This window comes from Aotus nancymaae, unplaced genomic scaffold (genome assembly GCF_030222135.1).
Source record: "Aotus nancymaae isolate 86718 unplaced genomic scaffold, 86718_ANA_hifiasm-v0.15.2.pri h1tg000089l, whole genome shotgun sequence".
Classification (NCBI taxonomy): Eukaryota; Metazoa; Chordata; class Mammalia; order Primates; family Aotidae; genus Aotus; species Aotus nancymaae.
The window spans coordinates 9,544,689-9,565,585 of NW_026988504.1; the positions used below are offsets into that span (position 1 = coordinate 9,544,689).

Consider the following 20,897-nt stretch of genomic DNA (forward strand, 5'->3'; position numbering starts at 1 on the left):
AGTCTGGGGCTGAAGGATGGGGCTGAAGTCCTCTCAGGGCTCACATGTTTGTTCGCATGTCCAGCGTTGATGCTGGCTGTCATCTGGGGACCTCAGTTCCTCTCCATGCAGGCTTATCCCACATCTGCTTTGGCCAGATTGAGCTTCCTCACAACATGGTGGCTGGATTCCAAGGGCTAGTATGGAGAGTGAGAGCCAGGTAGCAGCTGTATCCTTTTGATGACCAAGTCTCAAAAGTCACATAGCATCACTTCCTACACATCCTATTGGTCAAATAGTCACAAGCTCCCTAGATTTAAGGTGAAGGGACCTATGCCCCATCTGTCAATGAGAGGAATGTCCATCATATTGTAAAAAGAGCATGTGAATAGTAGCAAAATATTGATGCTGCCATACTTAGAGAGACACAGCCTGACATACACATATCATCTCATGAAACAGTGCAACCTTTGAGGAAGGAGCCCTTCTTAACTCTATTTTACAGAAGAGGAAATTAAGGCTTGACAAAGTTAAAAGTTTTGCCCTGGCTGAGCACAGTGACTTACACCTGTAATCCCAATGCTTTGGGAGACCTGGGTGAGAGGATTGTTTTAAGCCAAGAGTTCATGACCAGCCTGGGCAACATAATGAGACTGTGTCTCTACAGAAAAAAAAGAAAAAGAAAGTTTATGCCACACAATGAGCGACAGAGCTAGGATTTGAAGTCAGGTCTAAAAAACTCCAAAGCTATTATCGTTACACACACTGCCTACCAAGTGTAGAACAAGGATGCCACAGCAGATCTGATCCGTTGAAACGCTTAACTGACTACATCTTTCCAGGATGCTGTATAATCGTGGTGCCTTGGTGACTCTTGGCTTGCTCTAGTGGCATTCCAGGCAGTGGCCCAGCCAAAATACCGACCATGGGGTGGGAGGTGGCAGGATGTGGTATGGGCTTTAAGGCAAGAAAGGTTGGCTGGGGTCAGGTTAGGGGAGCACCTTAAGTCCAGGCCAGGGAATTTACCCTTTCCTAGGGTAGTGAGGAGTTCCCAAAGGCTCTGAGAAGGTCAGAAAAACTAATCAAGAACAGTGTGTGAGGCCGGGCACAGTGGCTCACGCCTGTAATCCCGGCATATTGGGAGGTCAAGGTGAGTGGATCACCTGAGTTTGGGAGTTTGAGACCAGCCTGACCAACATGGAGAATCCCCGTCTCTACTAAAAAATACAAACTTAGCCAGGCATGGTGACACATGCCTGTAATTTCAGCTACTCAGGAAGCTGAGGCAGGAGAATCGCTTGAATCTGGGAGGTGGAGGTTGCGGTGAGCCGAGATCACGCCATTGCACTCTAGCTTGGGTAACAAGAGCGAAACTCTGTCTCAAAAAAAAAAAAATCAGTATGTGAGATGGACAGGAGGGGATCTGGTTGTGGGAGACATACTCGGGGTCTGTGCCGCTGGAGTAAGGGGCCAACACATTGGCAAGGCCAGATGGACCAGAGTGTCCTTGGTATATAATGGTAATGTCCCAGAGGAAGAGCTGAAAGACTTGGTGGGGGCAGGGAAGGGAAACGCCACCAAAGAAGGACTCCAGGGGTTTGAGCTTAGATAATTGTGTTTGCAGGGCGTGAAGGCAGATTTTAACAGGACTAAGGATGTAAGGAGAGCTTGGCAAGGAGGTGACCGAAGGCCTTCCTCAGAGAAATGCACAACAGACTTTTGGAAATTGAATCTCAGAGCTCAGGGCAGAGCCAGAGCAGAAGGCACAAGTGTCACTTGCGGGGATATTGTGGTCAAACCATTAGGCCAGGTGAAGCCGCCACAGGACCAGCGTGGCTGGAAAGAGAATCAAGACTAGTGTTTGGAAAATGAACTGTAGGCCCGCATTCTCAAACGATTGTTCGGCAGAATCTGCAAACCAAGAGAGTGAATCAGGTGCTCAGAGAGCCAGAGGGGTTGAAGCAGGGCCTTTCCGTGCCCTAGGGGATGCCTGGGAGGGAGGGAGAGTGGGGAGCACCTTTGTGAGTTTGCCAAGTCTCAGGAGATTCTGAGAGCCACCCAACTCAGCCTTGGCTCGTGCTGGAACTACCTGAGCAGCTTTAGAAAGACTCAGGTCCGGTCTGGGGACGGTGGCTCACGCCTGTAATTCAACACTTTGGGAGCTCCACCAGCCTAGGCAACATAGCAAGACCTTGTTTCTATTAAAAATAAAATTATCCAGGCTTGGTGGTACACACCTGTAATCTCAGCTACTGGGGAGGCTACAGTGGGAGGATTGCTTGAGCCCGAGAGGTCAAGGCTGCAGTGAGCCATGATCACTCCACTGTACTCCAGCCTGAATGATACAGCAAGACCCTGTCTCTAAAATAATAATAATAAAGAAATACTGAGGTCAGGGTTCCACACACCCCAAAAGATTCTCATCTCTGGGAATATTAAAGGCTCCTCAAGGATTCTAAGGTACAGCCAGGTTGGAGAACTCCTGGTGAAGGGAAAAGAAGAAGAGTCAGTGGTCTTAGAGGAGCTGCGAAGTAACAGCCGATGCCGTAGGAGGCCCGGGCAGCTTAGGATGCAGCCCCCTTGGTTAAGAAGGGGTCTGTTTGGCAATGGGGAAATGAAGGCTGTTAAGTCAGCAGTGTGAAACCTTTCTGTGCATAGGAATTCTCTGCACAGGTCAAGGCACATTCTAGTGATGGCTTAGAAAATGGGGTGACGTAGGCTGGGCGCGGTGGCTCACGCCTATAATCCCAGCACTTTGAGAGGCTGAGACGGGCAGATCACTTGAAATCAGAAGTTCGAGACCAGCCTGGCCAACATGGTGAAACCCCATCTCGACTAAAAATACAAGAATTAGCCAGGTGTGGTGGCAGGTCCCTGTAATCTCAGCTACTCAGGAGGCTGAGGCAGGAGAATCACTCAAAACTGGGAGGTGGAGGTTGCAGTGAGCCAAGATCACACCATTGCACTCCAGCCTGGTGACAGAGTGAGACTTCATCTCAAAAAAGAAAAGAGAAGAAAACAGGGTGCTGGGGGATGTCTCCCATTCCCACACTCTCACCAGTGAAGTCAGAAGCTTTGGGGGTGAGGTTCTCATCAGCATTTTTTAACTCTACACACCGTCAAGTTTGGGACATATCATAGGCTCCTCACAGTTGAACACAGACACACTTTGCCAGGCGTCTTGCTAAAATGCTGCTTCTGATCCAGCAGGTCTTAGGGTGGGGGCTGAGACTCTGCATCTCTGACAGGTGCCCAGGTGTGGTGCCCAGGTGTGGTGCCCAGGCAGCTGCCCACGGGCCACACTCGAAGTAGTGAGGATGTCCATTAATTTTCGAGGGCGTGGTAGACGCACAAATACCCCTTTCCAAACCTTATCTACAAGCCTCTGTGTTGGAATCAGTCTCCCCACCGCCTCGTCCCACCCCAGCAGGCAGGCAGGCAGGCTGGAGAGTTTCTTCTCCACATCTCCTCTGCTCTCTGCTTCCCTCCTGGCTGACAGAGCCAGGATAAATGTTCCCCTCCTTATCTGCCAAGGGGGTGGCATGTTTTAAAAGAGCAATATGGTGTTTATGTTCACACATACACACAAACTCACACACTACACACCCAAGGCGCAGGGGAGAAACGCTGTCTGCACCCGTCTGCCAGCATCTAAGACCCCATTCTCTCTGCATGCCCACTCTTCTCTCCCCGAAAGGGCACAGGAACCTGCCCTTCACCTCACACCGGAACCCCTGCCATGCCGAAAGCTGTGCTGTAGGGCAGGGGAGGAGGAGCTGCACAGCCTGACTCCAGGGTTTGAGGTCCGAGTTCAAATTCTGACTGTCTCTTCTTAGCTAGGTAACCTTGGACAAGTCAACTAACCTCTCTGAGCCCATTTGAGCAGATTTTTCCATTGTAAAACGTGTGATATGATGACCAACCTCTCATGGTGGCTGGATGAGTTGGCCGATGGAAGGATATAGGGACATGAATGGAGACAGTAGCAGAAGGCAGGGTGCCAGTGGTGAGGCAGAGAACGGGGCAGCGAAGTGATGTGGGTGGCCCAAGCAGGGTGTCCCTCTTCCCCATGGTCATCCTGTCAGCCCCGAATTTTCTGTCCATGGCCACCACTTCCAACCTGCAAGCTGGGCAGTCCCTGAGGCTGACCTCCAGTCCCTCATTCTATTCCCGTTGTCCCGGCTGCAGACATGGGGAGCTTTGAAGAGGGGGAGAAGCACCAGAGCGTCTCCCACGGAGAAGCAGCTGTCATCCGCGCCCCACGCATCGCCAGCTTCCCCCGGCCGCAGGTGACCTGGTTCCGGGATGGCCGCAAGATCCCACCCAGCAGCCGCATGTGAGTTCACCGCTCTGGGGGGACGGGATGGGAGGGGGCCCTGGGGAAGGAAGTTTGGGGCCAGATGAAGTCTCCTGAATGTGGAGGAGGGCCTTTGTGCAGAAGCTCCTTTCAGCTCTTCTCGGACACAGCCAAGTAGGGGACCTCCCAGGGGCTTTCTTGGGATGCACATGCAAGGACTTGGGACCATTGAAACCCACGCTCGGTCACCTTCCTGGGGAATCCCAGAGTGTTGCCTCCACTGTCAGCTGGAGAATAAATCTGCCTTTCAGAGCACTTAAAAACCCGAACAGGCACATACGAAGGCGCTGTCACCGTGGTTACAGGCCCAGGACTCAGGCCAGCAGCGCCAGGTGACGTTGGAGAGGCTGGCGTCTCCTGGGCAGCCGGGCAGCCCTGGGCGTGTCCGTTGGCGGGGTTTAACTGTTGTGTGAGGGCTATGTGTGTCTTGGCTGTGAAGCAGAGGTATGGCCAGGGCAGCCCCAGGGAGAGAAACACACAGACCTCTCAGTGTTCACAAGGGTTTCTCTGTGCCCCTGAGGGTTGGCTGGGGCAGCCCGGCCTGTGGGCAGGAGCCATGGAGCCAACACCCCCCACCTCCGCAACAGGCAAGCAACAAAGCATTTCCTCCAGAGATACACCCATCTCCCTGCCCTCCTGAGCCTCCCGAGTGTCTGGAGCCAGCCAGGGATTTCCTCTTTCCAACTCCAGCTCTCCCCTGCTTCCAGAAGACCATCTTCTGATCTACTCAGGCTTCGTGTACACAGGACTGCACCTGTCCTGGTCTCTGTAGAGAGTAGAGGAATAGATGGACAGTTTCTGCCTTTGGGGAACATTAAGTCTAGTTGGGGGAAGCATAGTAACTATAACAATAATAATAATATCACCATCATTGGCTAGACGCAGTGGCTTACTCCTGTAATCCCAGCACTTAGGGAGGCTGAGGTGGGCTGATCACTTGAAGTCAGGAGTTGAGACCAACCTGCGCAACATGGCAAAACCCTGTCTCTACTAAAAATACAAAATTTAGCTGGGCACTGTGGCAGACCCTATAATCCCAGCTTCTTGGGAGGCTGAGGCAGGACAATCACTTGAACCTGGGAGTCAGAGGTTGTAGTGAACCAAGATCAGACCACTGCATTCCAGCCTCCAGCCTCCAGACAGAACCAGACTCTGTCTCAAATAATAATAGTAATGACAAGATCACCATCGTCATCACAGCAGCTGATGTTTATTGAGTGGCTGCTATGTACTGAGGACTGAGCTAAGCACACAACACATCCCCTCTCCTCCCAGACAGCCAGGCTCTGTGAGGAAGAAGATGCTCTCAATCTCATTCTCCTTCCTGTCCCCAGAGCACCTGCTGGAAGGAGGCATTGCTGAATGAATGACCCTCATAACCACCCATTGAGATGCTGGGTTTCTCCCCATTTTACAGACAATCCAGTGAAGTTCCCAAAAGTTTAACTACTTTGCCAAATCTCACAAGTGGTGAATTTGCATCCAGCCCTGCCAACTCCAGAGTCAGATTCTTTCATTCTTGTCTTACGTGAAAAGTGCCTGAGAATGGACACACGTCCATTCATGAAAGTGCCTGAGAGATGAAAAGATTGTGTTTGTGGGAGCAAGTCCTGCCGAGTATCTCACCCTAGCTACCTGTTGAAATCATTTGGGAATTTGGGGATACAGTCATGTGTCACGTGATGACAGAGATATATTCTGAGAAATATGTCGTTAGGCAATTTCGCTGTTGCTTGAACACAAACCTAGACGGTGCAGCCTACTACACACCTATGACATATAGGCTGTATGGTGTAGTCAGCTGCCCCTAGGTTATGGACCTGTACAGCGTGTTACTGTACTGTAGGCAATTGTAACACAATGGTAAGTATTTGTGTACCTAAACATATCTAAATATAGGAAAGGTACCATAAAAATATGGTATAAAAGATTTTTTTTAATGGCACACATGTATAGGGCAGTTTCATTATAATCTTATGGGACCAGCGTCATATATATGGTCTGGTTTTGACTGAAATGTTACATAGTACATGACTGTGTACTGATCCTTGGGTTCTATCCTAAGATTCTCTGACCTAATTGAAATGGGATGGAATTTAAGCATCAGAATTTTTAAAAGCTTCCCAGGTTGTTCCAATGTGAAGCCAGGGTTAAGAACCACCATCCTAGTATGTATCAGCTATGCACAGCCACAAATATGCTGCATAACAAAACAACTCAGTGGTCCAGGCACCATGAGTCATGCCTGTAATCCCAGCATTTTGAGAGCCCAAGGTGGCAAGATCACCTGAGGTCAGGAGTTCAAGACCAGCTTGGCCAACCTGGTGAAATCCTGTCTCTACTAAAAACACAAAATTAGCCAGGCATGGTGGCACACACCTGTAGTCCCAGCTACTCAGGAGTCTGAGACAGGAGAATTGCTTGAACACAGGAGGCAGAAGCTACGGTGAGTCAATATCACACCATTGCACTCCAGCCTGGGCAAGTCAACAAGAGTGAGACTCCATCTCAAAAATAAAGAAATAAATGAGTAAACCACTCAGTGGCTTAGAGCAATACACAATACACATTTCTGTTTCTTGTGAGTCTACAGGCTGGTGATTTAGGCTGGGCTTAGCCGGGCAGTTCTTCTGGCCTTGGCTGGGCTCTCTCACTTGTCTGGGACTGGCTGACTTGTCTGGGTGACTGGAGTGACTTGCCTGTGCTGCACAATGCATCCTCCTGCCTCCCAGCCCTAGCACGTTTTCCTGGCAATTGCAGAGGAGCAGGGGAGGAAGCAGGAACATACACTTTTCCAGCTTCTGCTAATATCGCATGGGCCAAAGCAAGAGCATGGCAGAACTCAAAATCAAGATGCAGGAAAATAGATTCTGTTCCTTGAGCAACAGAACCTGCAAAGTCACAGGACAAAGAGTTTGGATACAGAGCAGGGTGAAGAATTGGAGTGGCACACCAGGTTAACAGGGGGACTCATGCTGTGTAAGTCAGAGTGTGCCCTCTTAGGCCTAACTTATGTTCAATAAAACCAGCAGGGAATGGTTCTTAGAATGGATGTTGAGATTATGCTGTGGAAGGGAATGCTCTCCACACAGGTGTTGGGACACGTAGAGGAGCCCCAACCCCATCCCAGCTCCCTTTCTGAGGTTATTTCCCATGGACTATTGCAAGCCAATCAATTGGTAGTGGCTGCGTGGAACACTGTGTTAAGAAGGATTCTTAGGTCCCATCCAGACTCATGAGAATGAATATCACAATTGATTGGCGATGTCTGCCATGGCTGTGTGAGGGGTGTGCTGGAATTTTCCTACTACATTTGTTGTGGGGGATGAAACCCTTTCTACAACCTACTCCTGTCACCCCTTTCCTAACACCTCTCCACCTCCTTTTCTCACTCCCAGCCTCTGTCTTCATCCTCTTTTCATTCCTACAGTGGCATCAGGACAGAACACCCTGGCCTGCGCACACACGCACACCTCCTTGGTCACACGCACACCTCCTTGGTCACACACACTCCCAGCCCCTGCACACCACCGCAGTGTTCCTACCAACTACATGATAGAACACTGTGGTGATTTTATCCTGGCAATTACAGCAAATTAATATTCATAAGTGAACAGAGAGTGTCCCTGGCAGCAAATTCCCTGGTGTCTGTGTGTCAGAGATACATATCTGATGAGCGCTATCTGCCAGAGAGGTGCGCAGGGCACAGAAGGCGCCGCTATCTACAGAGAGCTGCTCTCACTGGTGAGGCAGGAGCAGGGATTAGCACCACCTCACCCATGCCCCGGTGCTCACTGTTGAAAAGGAGGCAAGATTCCTCATAAAGATGCATGCTGGGGGCTTTAGACACATTCTAGGATAATTTATTTCATTCATAATTAAATTATCAATGGGGGCCCCAGGGAGCTGAGAAAAAGGGGCTGGCTTGATAGGAGCAATGGGTGGAAGGGAGGGCAGGGCTGGGCCAGTCAGAGCGTAGCAAAAGCCTCCATTGAAACCAGGGGTTGTGGCTGAAAAATATAATCCAGCCCCTGCCCGAGAGTTGCGTTCTGCTGTCTGTGTCCCCCAAGAATTCCTCCTCCAGCTTCTTTCTGTGTGGGTTGCCTCTGAGGTGCAGTGCCACAGGTTAGAAGCCCTGCTGGGTGCCAGGAAGAGCATCCAGTACGGTACAGTACAGTACAGCATCATCCCAGGAATGTCTGTCAAGCGGATGGATACTCTGGAGAGAGCCACAAGCCCAGGGACCTTCCTTCACTGCCTGCTGGGGGTGGCAGAGAGGGCAAGTCAAAAGGCATCTCTGCCTCCTGCTCCACTCTAAGACTGGAACTCTGGCCCTGGGCATCCCAGTCCGGGGTGCTTCCCTCCAGGCACCAGTTAAAGCAGTGCCAGCTGCAACCACAGATAGAGCCCCACATCTCAGTGACGTCACACCATAGAAGTAGATTTCTTGCCCATTTATTGTTTTGTTTTGGTTTTTGTTTTGGCTTTTTTGTGGTGGAGTTTCACTCTTGTTGCCCAGGCTGGAGTGCAATGACGTGATCTCAGCTCACTGCAACCTCTGCCTCCTGGGTTCAAGCAATTCTCCTGCCACAGCCTTCAGTAGCTGGGATTACAGGCATGCAGCATCACACCAGGCTAATTTTGTGTTTTTAGTGGAGACGAGGTTTCACCTTGTTGGTCAGTCTGGTCTTGAACTCCTGACCTCAGTCTCCCAAAGTGCCAGGATTACAGGCATGAGCCACCATGCCCATCCCCATGTAAAGTCCTACCATGATGAGAGGCATGCTCTCTTCCACATAGTCATTCAGGGGCCCTGCTGACATGGGTTTTGCCACCATCAGCACACAGCCTTCCAAGTTATCCTGCTCTGCCAGAGAGAAAGGGGGCAGACATGAAGATCGCGTAGGAGGTGCTGATGGTCCAAGCCTAGCAGCGGTGCCCCTCCTTTCCTCCATATCCCCCTAGTTCAGCCTCACTGCCCCACCTGGATGCAAGCAGAGATGCAAAGCCTGTCTCTGGCTTTCCAGCCACTGCAGTCCATGACACAAGGGGAGCCTGAGACTAGGTGGGCAGCGGCCATCTCTGCCATCTTGATATGCACACTACCTAGGACAGACTGTGTCAGGCATGGTACTCTTGACATCTGAGCCCCGACCACTCATCCCTGTGAGGGCTTTCCTGTGCACTGCAGGATGCGTCCTTAATGACATCCTGGCCTTGACCCCTCGTTAGTAGCACTCCCAGAGCTGACAACCAAAAGTTACACAGACATTGTCACCCCTGGAGGGCAAAGTCAGACCTGATTGAGAACCGCTGACCCAGAAAGGTTGATCATGACAATAGACAAAATACAGCAAAAGGAGCCTTTCTGGTCAAGAAGAGAAGAAACTGGAGGTGGGAGCCTTCTTAGAGACCAAAAGAGTCCTAAGACGGGTGGGTGAACTGGAAAGTGGGCCGAGCTGTGCCCGGTGTCCCACTGGAGGCTTCCTTAAACCTGCCTCTGTGGCAGTCATGGATGTGGCGTGGCTGGGGTAGCTGGACCTGCATGGTCCCAGTGCGTGGTGCTCATGAGAGTCCTCAGCCCTGAAGCTGGCCGTGTGCCGGTCTGCGGCATGGGAAGAGACAGGTGGGGGTTGCAGGGCTCTCTTGGGCCTAATGAGGAAAGAACAGAAGCATCAGCAGGAATCAGAATCCCTCAGCCTCTGGGCTAGAAGAAATCCTACAGAACACCTGTTCCATGCTTGCACAGAAGAGGAAACTGAGGCCCAGCAAGGAGGAAGCTGCATGCCCTTCATTCTAGAGCTCAGCCCCTGCCCCAACCAGAGCCCTACATGGGGAGGACCCTTCCTCCAACTCTCAGTCACCCTCACATGCCACACCAAAGGACAAGTCCCTGCAGGAAACTCCCAGGTGGGAAAATGACCCCTATCCCTGTCTTATTTTGTGCTTTTGAAATATTTTTGCCTGGCTCTGGCACCAGCTCCTAGTGCCTCATTAGCTGGAGGTTAAAAGAGCTCTCCAGGGGAAAAAAAAAAAAAGGGGGACATCATTAGGCTACCCAGGAATTGTGGGCAGGAGGGCTTGGCTTCCTGCTTCCCAGAGCTACGCCAAGGGTGTGATTCTCATCATGTGAAACACCAAAACCAGGAGAGAGGGGTCAAAAACCAGCACAGCCGAGCTGGGAGAGAGCGGGGCTGGAGATGCGTTCCTGGGGAGGTTTATTTGAGAACCTGTTTAAAACTCTGTAACATCCACCTAATGGGAAAATTTGAAAAGATATCAACTGGATTTGTCCTTGTTAAACTAACATTAAGGATGTTTAACAGCTGTTTCGGGCACATCACATTAAAATCCAGAGATATACTTGACAAACTAATGGCTTTGTTTGTCATTGTGAGAATGGGCGGAGGGAGGCCGAGCTGGTGTGGGTGGCAGTCCTGGCTCCATTGCACCCACATTCCATGGGGCCTGCAGCTTCCTGCCTGGACAAGCCCGTTTTCCCTGCCTGAAGACCTGGCCTGCCAAGGGGCTACATGATGCAATCCCAGCAAAGGAAACTGGAGGGGGCAAACAGCTCGTCACTGTACCCCAAAGCACACCAGCCTCCTTTTCCCTCCTAACCAGCCCAGCTAGTCCCACTCTTGGTTATGAGCTTCAAAGAGGTACAAACTCTAGCCGGGGGCAGTGGCTCACGCCTGTAATCCCAACACTTTGCGAGGCCAAGGCGGGCGGATCACCTGATGTCAGGAGTTCGAGACCAGCCTGGCCAACATAGCAAAACCCTGTTTCTACTACAAATATAAGAATTAGCTGGGTGTGGTGGCATGCACCTGAAGTCCCAGCTACTCAGTAGGCTAAGGCAGGAGAATCACTTGAACCTGGGAGGCAAACGTTGCAGTGAGCCAAGATCGCGCCATTGCACTCCAGCCTGGACGACAAGAGCAAAATTCCATCTAAAAAAAAGAAAAGAAGAGGTAGAAACTGATACCCAGAAAGGGGACTAGAGGGAGACAGGACCCCCAGAAGTTGATGTTACAGGCGATCTGTGGCCTTTGAGTCAATCAGCCCTGAACACATTTAGGATTAGTGTCAAACCATGGATTCTGGAATGGCCTCGCTCATTTCTAAACGCATTAGCATTCATTTGTCATTTGCTTATTCTTTCATCGTCATTCACTTATCCATGCTGAGAACATTTCTTCAGTGTCTGGATGCTCATGATGCAGACATAACCACACACAGCCATGGAGGCTGTGACCCAGGAAAGGGCAGAATTCCAAGGGGGTACCTGGAAGCCCCTCACCCAGCCTTGGGGTAGGGACCAGGAAAGCTTCCTTTGGGTATTCTTGGCCATGAACGTGCTGTCTCTGGGTCTGATTGACAGCATCAGCACCATGTTTGGGATTATCTGCAAAGTAAATAAGGCGGGATGTAGGTAGTAAGAGGTTGGAAAGATGGGTGACAGGAGGGGCTCTGGGAGGCTGGGGACTGGGAGGTACGGTCAGGCTGCCCTTTCCTACTGCCACTCCCTGGAGGCTCAGAGCCCCTCAGGCCCCTGTCAGAGGAATCCTTTCTCTCTTCCCAGAGCCATCACGCTGGAGAACACCCTTGTCATCCTGTCAACGGTGGCTCCCGACGCAGGTCGCTACTACGTGCAGGCTGTTAACGACAAGAACGGGGATAACAAGACCAGCCAGCCCATCACGCTCGCAGTGGAGAGTAAGTATGCGCAGGGCCAGGACCGATCGCAGCGGGTCATTAAATCTTGGCAATGGTGCTCCAGGGAATCATTGGGAAGATGGAGTGGCAGAGGAGGGGGGCAGGGAATCGGGGGGACGGCAGCGGGCAGGCTTCCCAAGGAGGAGACACAGCAGGGCTGGGAGCAGCTGAGTGCTGGAGCCCATTGCCATGACCTGCCTGAGATCCTGTTTCGGTAGAGGATGCTCAGCATGACTGTTAGAAGGGCTACCCGGGACCCAGGGAGGGGTGGGGCAGAGGAAGAGTGCGTGCATGTGTGAGTTGCAGCCACCATCGGGGCCCAGATGCTGACCAGGAGGGCATGTGGGGTGATTGCAGGACTGAAGCTTGTTTTTAACAGAAATATACTAACTACCTCTACTTGGCTGTCACATAAAAAGTGCTGTCTATATTGGGCTCCAGGTGGTCCCTGCTGATGGGAACACAGGCCCTCCACGCAGGCTCCCACCTGAAAGTGCCTCTCTCCCCAGCCTCAGACACCTGCAGCTCCCTGGGTGAAAGGGACAAAGCTGTCTCTAGAACTCACCACACAGTGAGACGCACATAAAAGTGTGACTCCCTCGGTGTGCTTTGGCAAAGAGACACTTGTCCTGCCAAGATTGAAGCCAGTTTTTTTGGGAGGGATGAGATGCCGGGATGTCCTTTCCGGCCTGGTTCTCCCTACCGGATTAGCCCCTCCCTCCATACTCCACTCCCAAGACAGAGAAGGAGGGGTGGGACAGTCCAGGAGCAGCCCGGGGCCTAAATCCCAGAGTACGTGGGGCGAGGCCAGAGCTTCCTGCAGCAGCAGCAGCAGCAGTCACACAAGCTGAGGGAGGCAGATGTTCACCTCCCTCCACATCTGTACAACTTCTGCTCTCAAAGCAAGACTCATTTATCATCCACAGTCACGATGGTACTCGCCCACCAGTGGCAAGATGAGGGTGTGGGCCAGCCTGGGGCCTTCCTACGCTCTCCTTCTGGTGCCAGCCTCTGCTGCCAGTGCCCGGGGGGGCCAGGACATCGCCAGGCCTTGTCATCCCCATTCCAGGGCCTTTCAAACTTCAGCAGGAACCACTTTCCATTATCCCAAGGATCTCCTTCCCCTAATCAGTGTCCAGTCTGCCTAGAAGGAATTCTGAATGCAGGGAGGAGAGTTTCACTCTGGATACTGACCCATTAGGGTCACAAGTATATCTGGATACTGACCATCACAGCTAAGGGTGTAGCCTCTGAGGTCGAGCCAGGGTCTTAGTCAAGTTCCAGCAGCCTGGACCTCAGCCCATCCCCTGGGGCTGCTGTTTCTATAGGAGAAGGGAATTTAGTCATCAAAGACAGATGCTTCTCCCCATATATCTTCTGGTGATCAGATTCCCTGGAGTCTCATGGAATCCTGTCATCTGGTAAGAGGCAATGTCAAAGATACATGAGTGTCTCATGGTCCAAGTCATCCTCCTGTGTGACTCAGTTTTCCCTGAGTCAGGCCTTCCTCTCTGTTCCCCTCCTCCAGCACCCAGCTTCTCCTCACAGGCGTTAAACTGGGCTACTCTTCCTGGCTGACTTTGGGGGTCGTTCGTTCTCTGATCCATCCCAAACCACCCTGACCCTCCAGCTGCCCCCAGAGAGGTGGGCAGGGCCCCTCTGACCCCCTGCACCCACCCACGTCCTGCCCAGTCGCCTGCCTCTCCCACCCCAGCACCTCTCGGCCCCCTGCTGTCACACGCTGATTTATCCTGAATTCAGAGCAGAATCAGCTGATTTTTAGCAAATTTCTCTTCCCACAAGTGGCTGCACTTGAAAACCCTGTTCCTCTCCCTGACACAAATCCCCAGCCTGCCTGCCTGCCAGCCAATTTGTGAGGAGCAATTGCTGCTGCGCCCACCGCCAGCACCAGCTCCCCTCATTCCTCTCCTGGGCCTCACCCCTCCCTCTGCTCTCCCCTCTGCACCGCTTCCTCCATCCCTCCTGGACTCCTACACCTCTTTATAGGGACCCCATGCTCTTCAGAACCAGAGAAGGAAAGACCAAGCCCAGTGACCCCAGAAGTTGTCCCCTGCTCAGGGTAACCCCAGTGACCTCACCGCACTGTCACAGCTCCTGACAACCCCATGCTTGGGTGGTAACTCTACACCCAGAGATCAGTGCAGCACTCTGTCAAAAGAAAATAGAATCTGAACCACATACGAAATTTTAAATTTTTCAGTAGCCCCATTTTTCACCAAGTAAAAGGAAATCTTTGACATTAATTTTATTACTCCATTTTATTTAACCCAACATAACAAGGTGTTATCTTTTTAACATACAATCAACGTAAAGAATATTAATGGGATATCTTACATTGGTTTTTTGCTTACCAAGTCTTTGAAATCCTTGTGTATTTTACGCTTATAGCACATCTCAATCTGGATGTTAAATTTTCATCCAAAATACGTGATCTGTACTTAGATTTCACAAAATTTATAGCTGAAAAGTAGAGTCGTATGCACAAGTTGTTCCACACAAGCTTAAAAGTGCTCTAATAACTGAATTGGGGATCCATTCTTAATTAAATGTAAATTAGCTAAAATTAAATCGCATTAAATCAAAGGGGCACCAGCCACACTGCAGGCGCTCATAGGCACGTGTGGCTCATGTGGCTCATGGTCCACGTGTGGCTTGGATCGCAAGGCCTGGATACCCTGGCCCCTGGGCAGCTGGAGAACAGGCATCCCAGGAGAGGAGTGGCTCACACCACTTCTCCATCTGTAAATTGAGCCTCAGTTTCCCCATCTGTAAAGTGGTCCCTGTGGTAAAGTTGGGAGGATTAAATGAGGTGGCCCAGGCAAGTCACATGGTCTCTGAGCCTCAGTTTCCCCATCTGTAAATTGGTGCTGATGGCAAAGATGGGAGGATTAAATGAGCTGATTCGGGGAGAACGGACCATGTTAGATGTCCCTTGTCATGGCTGTTAAGCAAAGCGTCTGGGGCAGTGAGATCCAGGGTGCCCCCCACCATGTGGGGGACCCCCTACACTTCCACCTGAGGGCCCACTCTGTGGCAGGAGCTCACGGGGAAGACACCCCTCCTCTTTGCTTGGGCTCACCTGTGATTACTTGGGCTGGGGTGACCTTCATTTACAGTGAATCTGCTCGAGGACCACCCAGCACTGACTTCCCAGTCCCAGCCATGGCAGAGAGCTGAGTGTTCTCCTGCCAAGCCCCAGTTCTCAGCCACCGGCTCATGGCAGGGGCTGGCAAGGACCATACTGGGAGTCCTAGAGGATCTTCCTAAGCATGAACTGGGTATCTCAAGGGGCCTCCAGGCTGAAAACTCTTGTCTTCTAGGCCATCCTTCCCGGCTTTAAGGGCTGTCCCCGCTGGAGCCTCTGTCCCAAGCATGAGTGTGCTGCCTAAACCTGGTTAGGCTGTCCCCTCCCGACGCTGGCTGGTCATGGGGGAGACCTGCTGGGGGAGGGAGACAACTTAGCACAGTGCTCCCCAGCAGGGCACGCCTGGCCATAGAGAGCGTCCTGCTGAGGGTGAGCCCTTGCCACCCCAGGCGTCTGTGCCATCCTCCATGCACCTGAGCCGTCCCCTCATCTCCACGCCACACCAGCAACCTCCCCTTTCAGTGCTCCCACGGGCGAGGCTCTCTCCAGGCACCTGCGAAGCTCACCTAGCTCATCTTACAGCAATCATCAGAGGCAGGTGACCAAATTACCATCAGCCACAGTTTACAGGTGAGAAGGCTGAGGAAACTGGGCATGAGACGCCCACCACGCACTTCCCAGCAGCATTCACTAATAGCTGGGGAAACCAGGAATGGGACCCAGGCTTCCCGGACTGCCAAGCCTGTGCCATTAACTCCTACCCAGACGGTCCCCCGGGTTCAGTCCTCGTGGAGCAAGCTCGGAAGGAAAACAGATTCCCCTCTGGGCTGCTGGCCACTGAAAGGCATGAGGTACCACCTTCCCCACTCTGCCAGCTCCTCCTCCTTCACCACGTTCTCAGTCTGAATCCCTGGCTCCGGCTTCCATGAGCTGTCCTGCCCTCCGGACACTCCGCTCTGCTGGCCTCTCTCTTGGGGACCCCCCATCCCCTGAGCTTCTGGCACCTGCTGCCCACGCTCCCTCCCTCGAAATTCTCCCTGGCACCATCACTTTTTCCTCCTCCCTATAAGTGAGCAAGCCCCTGCCTAGTTCTCAGCCCAGATTCCTCCCATTCTCCCTGTTTCTCTGGCTCCCCCAAATCTCACCAGTCTCCTGCTGTCTCCTGACGCACCTCCACCTCTGCAAATGGCTGGGGGTCTCCATCCCCAGTGGGTCCCCTGCCTTGCATCTCTGGACATCTCTATTCAGACATCCCACCCCACCTCCAGCTCAGCCAGACAAAAGCCAAACCCAGCAGGGTGCGGTGGCTCACACCTGTAATCTCAGCACTTTGGGAGGCTGACATGGGCAGATCACTTCAGGTCAGGAGTTCAAGACCGGCCTGGCCAATATGGTGAAACCCCGTCTCTACTAAAAATACAAAAAATTAGCTGGATGTGGTGGTGCATGCTTGTAATCCCAGCTACTCGGGAGGCTGAAGCAGGAGAATCACTTGAACCCAGGAGATGGAGGTTGCAGTGACCTGAGATTGCGCCACTGCACTCCAGCCTGGGTGACAAGAGTGAAACTCTGTCTCAAAAAGAAAAAAAAAAAGCCAAACTCTCCCCGCTTCTTTGAAAACCAGTTCCCCCTGGGCTTCCCTTTTCCTCCTAAAGGCTGCTTCTCTAGGCATCTGGTCCCCAAACCCTCGTCCATCCTGTCTTCCTATCCCCACGCCGTGTTGATTTTTCCTACCATCCCACCACCTGCATTTCCACTGCATCCACCGAGAGCAGACCTCCAGCCCAGAGCCAGACATAAATCACCAGCACTCTGGCCCTGATCAAACCTCTCGCAGTGGAAGGTGGGTCTCCTCTCACAGTTCTGGTCAGTTGGTTGCACTGTATTAAGAAGGATTCTGAGAACATATCTAGGCTTCACCAGGAAAAGCGCTGTGACCAGTCAGCACTTCCTCCTGGAGGCAAAGGGAAGTGGCCTGGGAAGGATAGCATGGGGCCAGGCTCAGCCACCTCTGCTCTGTGGCTGTCCTCCTCATCCACCCTAGCACTCTGAGGGCCACCCCATATTGCGTCCACACCATCACTCACTCAGTTCCCATGCTAGAATCCCCTCCTCCACTCACTTCCCTGAGTCCCACTCAACTCCCACGGTCTCCCAGGAAGCCAGCCCATGAAATGCCTGAGGCCTTGCCCGGTAACCCTGCGGGGCTTAACATGCAACCCTGAGCCTGTGACTCTCACCTCTCTGTAGCCTGAGTCCATCACTTGACCTAGGGCTGGTGGGGAGAGCTCTTCCCTGCACAGACAGGTACGTCTCCAGGAGGGGAGGCTGTCATTTATTGAGCACCTACTGTGTTCCAGCGACTCTGCACTCAACCCCAGGCCAGCTTAGCCGCCCCCTTCCCAGCAACCATCACGCGCTCTTTCGTTCATTAATCCCATGAGCATTGATCCGACTTCCTCTGGGACCTCTCCCTCAATGAGGACAGACCCCGGCCATCTTGCTTGGAGGGGAATCTCCAGTGCCTGGAACACAGCCTGGCACTGCTCTGTGGCTGTGTCAAGCATTCTCCCAGGAAAGATTTGTTGAGCTGGGGCCTGAATTCACACAACCCTGAGAGGTAGGGGACTTTCAGTCCTACCTCTGAGAAGACTGAAACTCAGTAGAATGAAGTCACCAGGACACCTGGGGGCAGAGCTAGGTTTTGAACCCAGGCCTTCCTCACCCCTGGGACCCTTTCTCGCTGTGCCAGCGTCCCTGGTCACCTCAGCCCCCATTGAGCCGGCAGGCTGCCACCTGAGCCTGACACAGGTCAGTTTCCCTCCATTCCTTCCAGAGCCAATGAGCCAGCCCGAGCCCTGGGGCAGCTCTTGTATTTTTAAACTCAGAACTCGCCTTCCTCGAGGGCTCCCTGTTTACCTGGCTGTGCTGCGCGGCGCCCTGGCTGGGGCTCTAACTGTCTGTCTCCTCCTCGTGCCCCATTAATCTGAGCTGTGGTACCTGCACGCCCCCGCATGTGATGAACAACTTAGAGCACACTTTTATGGATTCGGCTATATCAGCAGCTTTCAATCCGATCGCTCTTTATGGCACCTACACGAGGCTTTTATATTGTTGCAATTATTTTGCTTTATATGCTTCCTTTCTTTCCCCCTTCATTTTACTTTATTTTTTACATTTCGTTCCCATTCTTCCTGGGCCTTTTCTAGCAAGGCCTGGGGTCAAGGAAGGAAAGCCTGCCCGGGCTGACAGGGTGGCCCAGAGTGGCAGAGGGGCCACTGTGCACTCTCCCCCGGCCCCATAAAGAACAGCCTGTCACTGTCACCCCGGGGCCCGGCATGTCATCATGGCCTACTACCTCCAGAACCTTCTGGAAAGGGGCCAACTGGATGGATTTGTTGTGGAGAAAACAATCCTCAGAGGTTGTATTTTCAGGAGCCACGGATCAGGCGTATTGGAGTTTCTGCCAATATCGGGCCTACACTTACCCACCGAGATAAAAAACCTGGCCTCTATTAAAAAAAAAAAAACTCAAAAAATAAAAAAAGGAAATGCTACCACCTCTATTCGAAGAGTTGGGAGTGTTTCTTTTTTTTTTTTTCCAACAAAACCCACTTATGGGAAGTTCTTGTTCATTTCAATCATTGACCCTGGAAGTTGCAGGATGATAACTAGTTCCATTCACGTGTTGACTTAACACTCGTATTTGAGCACTCACTGTGTACCAGGCGTCCTTCTCCATGCTGGAGGAGTGGTGGTCGTCGAGACTGCATGAGTCAGCTCGTGGTGCTGTAACAAATCACCGCAGCTGGGGGCTTCTGAAGCAGACGTTTGGGCTCCCACGTCCTGGAGACTGGAAGTCCCTGATCGGGGAGCCGGCATGGTCAGCTTCTCTTTTCAGCTTGCAGATGTCCGCCTTCCCACCACGTCCTCACATGCTGGAGACAGAGAGAGCTCTGGGCTCTTCCTCTTCTTACAGGGACATGAATCCAAAATACAGAAATACATACACCTAACAAGTACCTGGAAACTTGCTTTCTGAGAGTTTCGTTAACTCTTTAATTTCATTCAATGGGAGAATTAAGGTATTAGATGCTTTTCTAAGCTAAAGTTTGCACTATGTTAAGAGAACATTTTTCTTTTTCCCTGGGACCCTCATTGGTCCTCGTGAGGCCTGACCCTCATCTAATCCTAATCACCTCCCAAGGGGCCCCTCCAAATGCCATCACATTGGGGGTTAAGGCTCAACATATGAATGGGTGGGGGACATGGTTCAGTCCACAGCAAAGACCTAGGTTCCTGGTCAGGGAGAATTTTAGTCTCCTATGGATGGCCTGCGCAACAAAGCACTACCAGCTGAGCAGCTCACAACAGAAACTGAGCCTCTCACAGTCCGGAGGCCAGAAGACTGAAAATCAAGGTGTCGGCAGGGCCATACTTCTCGAAGATTCTAGAGGAGCCTCCTTTCTTGCCTCTTCCTGGCTTCCGGCGGTGGCCAGCAATGCTTAGCATTCCTTGGCTTGTGGCCACATCCCTCCACTCTGCCTCTGTCTTCACAGAGGCTTCCAACCTGTGCATCTGTGTCTCAATTTTCCCTCTTCTTACAAGGATGCCAGTCTTATTGGGTCTTGAGCCTACCCTGATCCAGTATGACCTCACCTTAACTAATGACACTGTAATGATCCTATATCCAAATAAGGTCACATTTACGGGCACTGGGTGGGCGTGAATTTGGCGGGAGGTGTGGGGGGTGGGGTAGGGGGGTAACTCTGTTTGACCAAGTACAGAGAGTTTGCATTCTGGTGGAGAAAGTGGACAATGCAGAAGTAAACCACAAGGTAACCCAGGCAGAGGGAAGGATTTCCAAGGGAATGGAACAGGACAGGGTGGTGGTGGGGAGAGGGGTGTGTGGTTGCTTTACAGGAGGGATGAAGAAGGCCATCAAAGTCAGCGATGTCTCTCCTTGGATGCTGGTGTGGTGACTCATCAACAGAGGAACAGGAGGGATCAGGGAGTCCCTGGGGTCAGTGTCTGGAGGTCTGCTCTGAGGCTGCCCCCATGGCCCCCTGCTCTACTTGGTGAGACAAAGGCCTCCCAGGGCATCAGCCTCTAATGAGGCCAGGCAGGGATAGAATTTCCAACCTCTGCCCCCAGCTAACATCTGCTCTCTCCCCAGATGTAGGAGGACCTGCAGACCCCATCGCACCCACCATCATCATCCCACCTAAAAACACCAGCGTGGTGGCCGGGACCTCAGAGGTTACCTTGGAGTGTGTGGCCAACGCCAGGTGGGTAGTGCCTCTTCCCTCGCTCTCGTACCCCTAACTCCAACTGCTGCCCCCAAACTGCGGGCTCCAGGGAGAGCAGCCAGAAGCCACATCACCTGAGGATTCAGGATGGCAGAAGAGGGATGCAGGGAGACCCACTGGCTATTGTCAGAGCGTTGCTGTGTGCAGGCCGGGCCAGCTCATTCTCTGTAGTCCGAGAAGAGAAAAACAGGCTCTGGGTGGAAGTTACAGGGAAGGGGACATCAGCCTGGGACGTACGGGACTGGAGGGAGAGTGGACTCGCTTCCAACCCTTGGAGGAGCCCAGAGGGAGCAGGTGGCCTTTCAAAGCAGAACCCTCTTGCATGGAGGGGTGCGTGGGAGGGAAGTGTGCATGGGAGACGATTCACATGGTGGTTAAGAATACAGGCTTCGGGCACGGTGGCTCACGCCTATAATCTCAGCACTTT

General features: G+C 52.3%; 1 protein-coding gene across 1 annotated transcript in view; it reads left to right on the forward strand.

Annotated features, from left to right (window-relative positions):
• Nucleotides 1–20,897, forward strand: part of SDK2 (sidekick cell adhesion molecule 2) — a 316,185-nt gene that overhangs the window by 185,869 nt on the left and 109,419 nt on the right. The window contains exons 4-6 of the mRNA XM_064369185.1: nucleotides 4,168–4,315; nucleotides 11,922–12,055; nucleotides 20,338–20,449. Of these exons, the coding sequence (XP_064225255.1) occupies nucleotides 4,168–4,315; nucleotides 11,922–12,055; nucleotides 20,338–20,449 (394 nt within the window). The remainder of the gene's footprint in view (nucleotides 1–4,167; nucleotides 4,316–11,921; nucleotides 12,056–20,337; nucleotides 20,450–20,897) is intronic.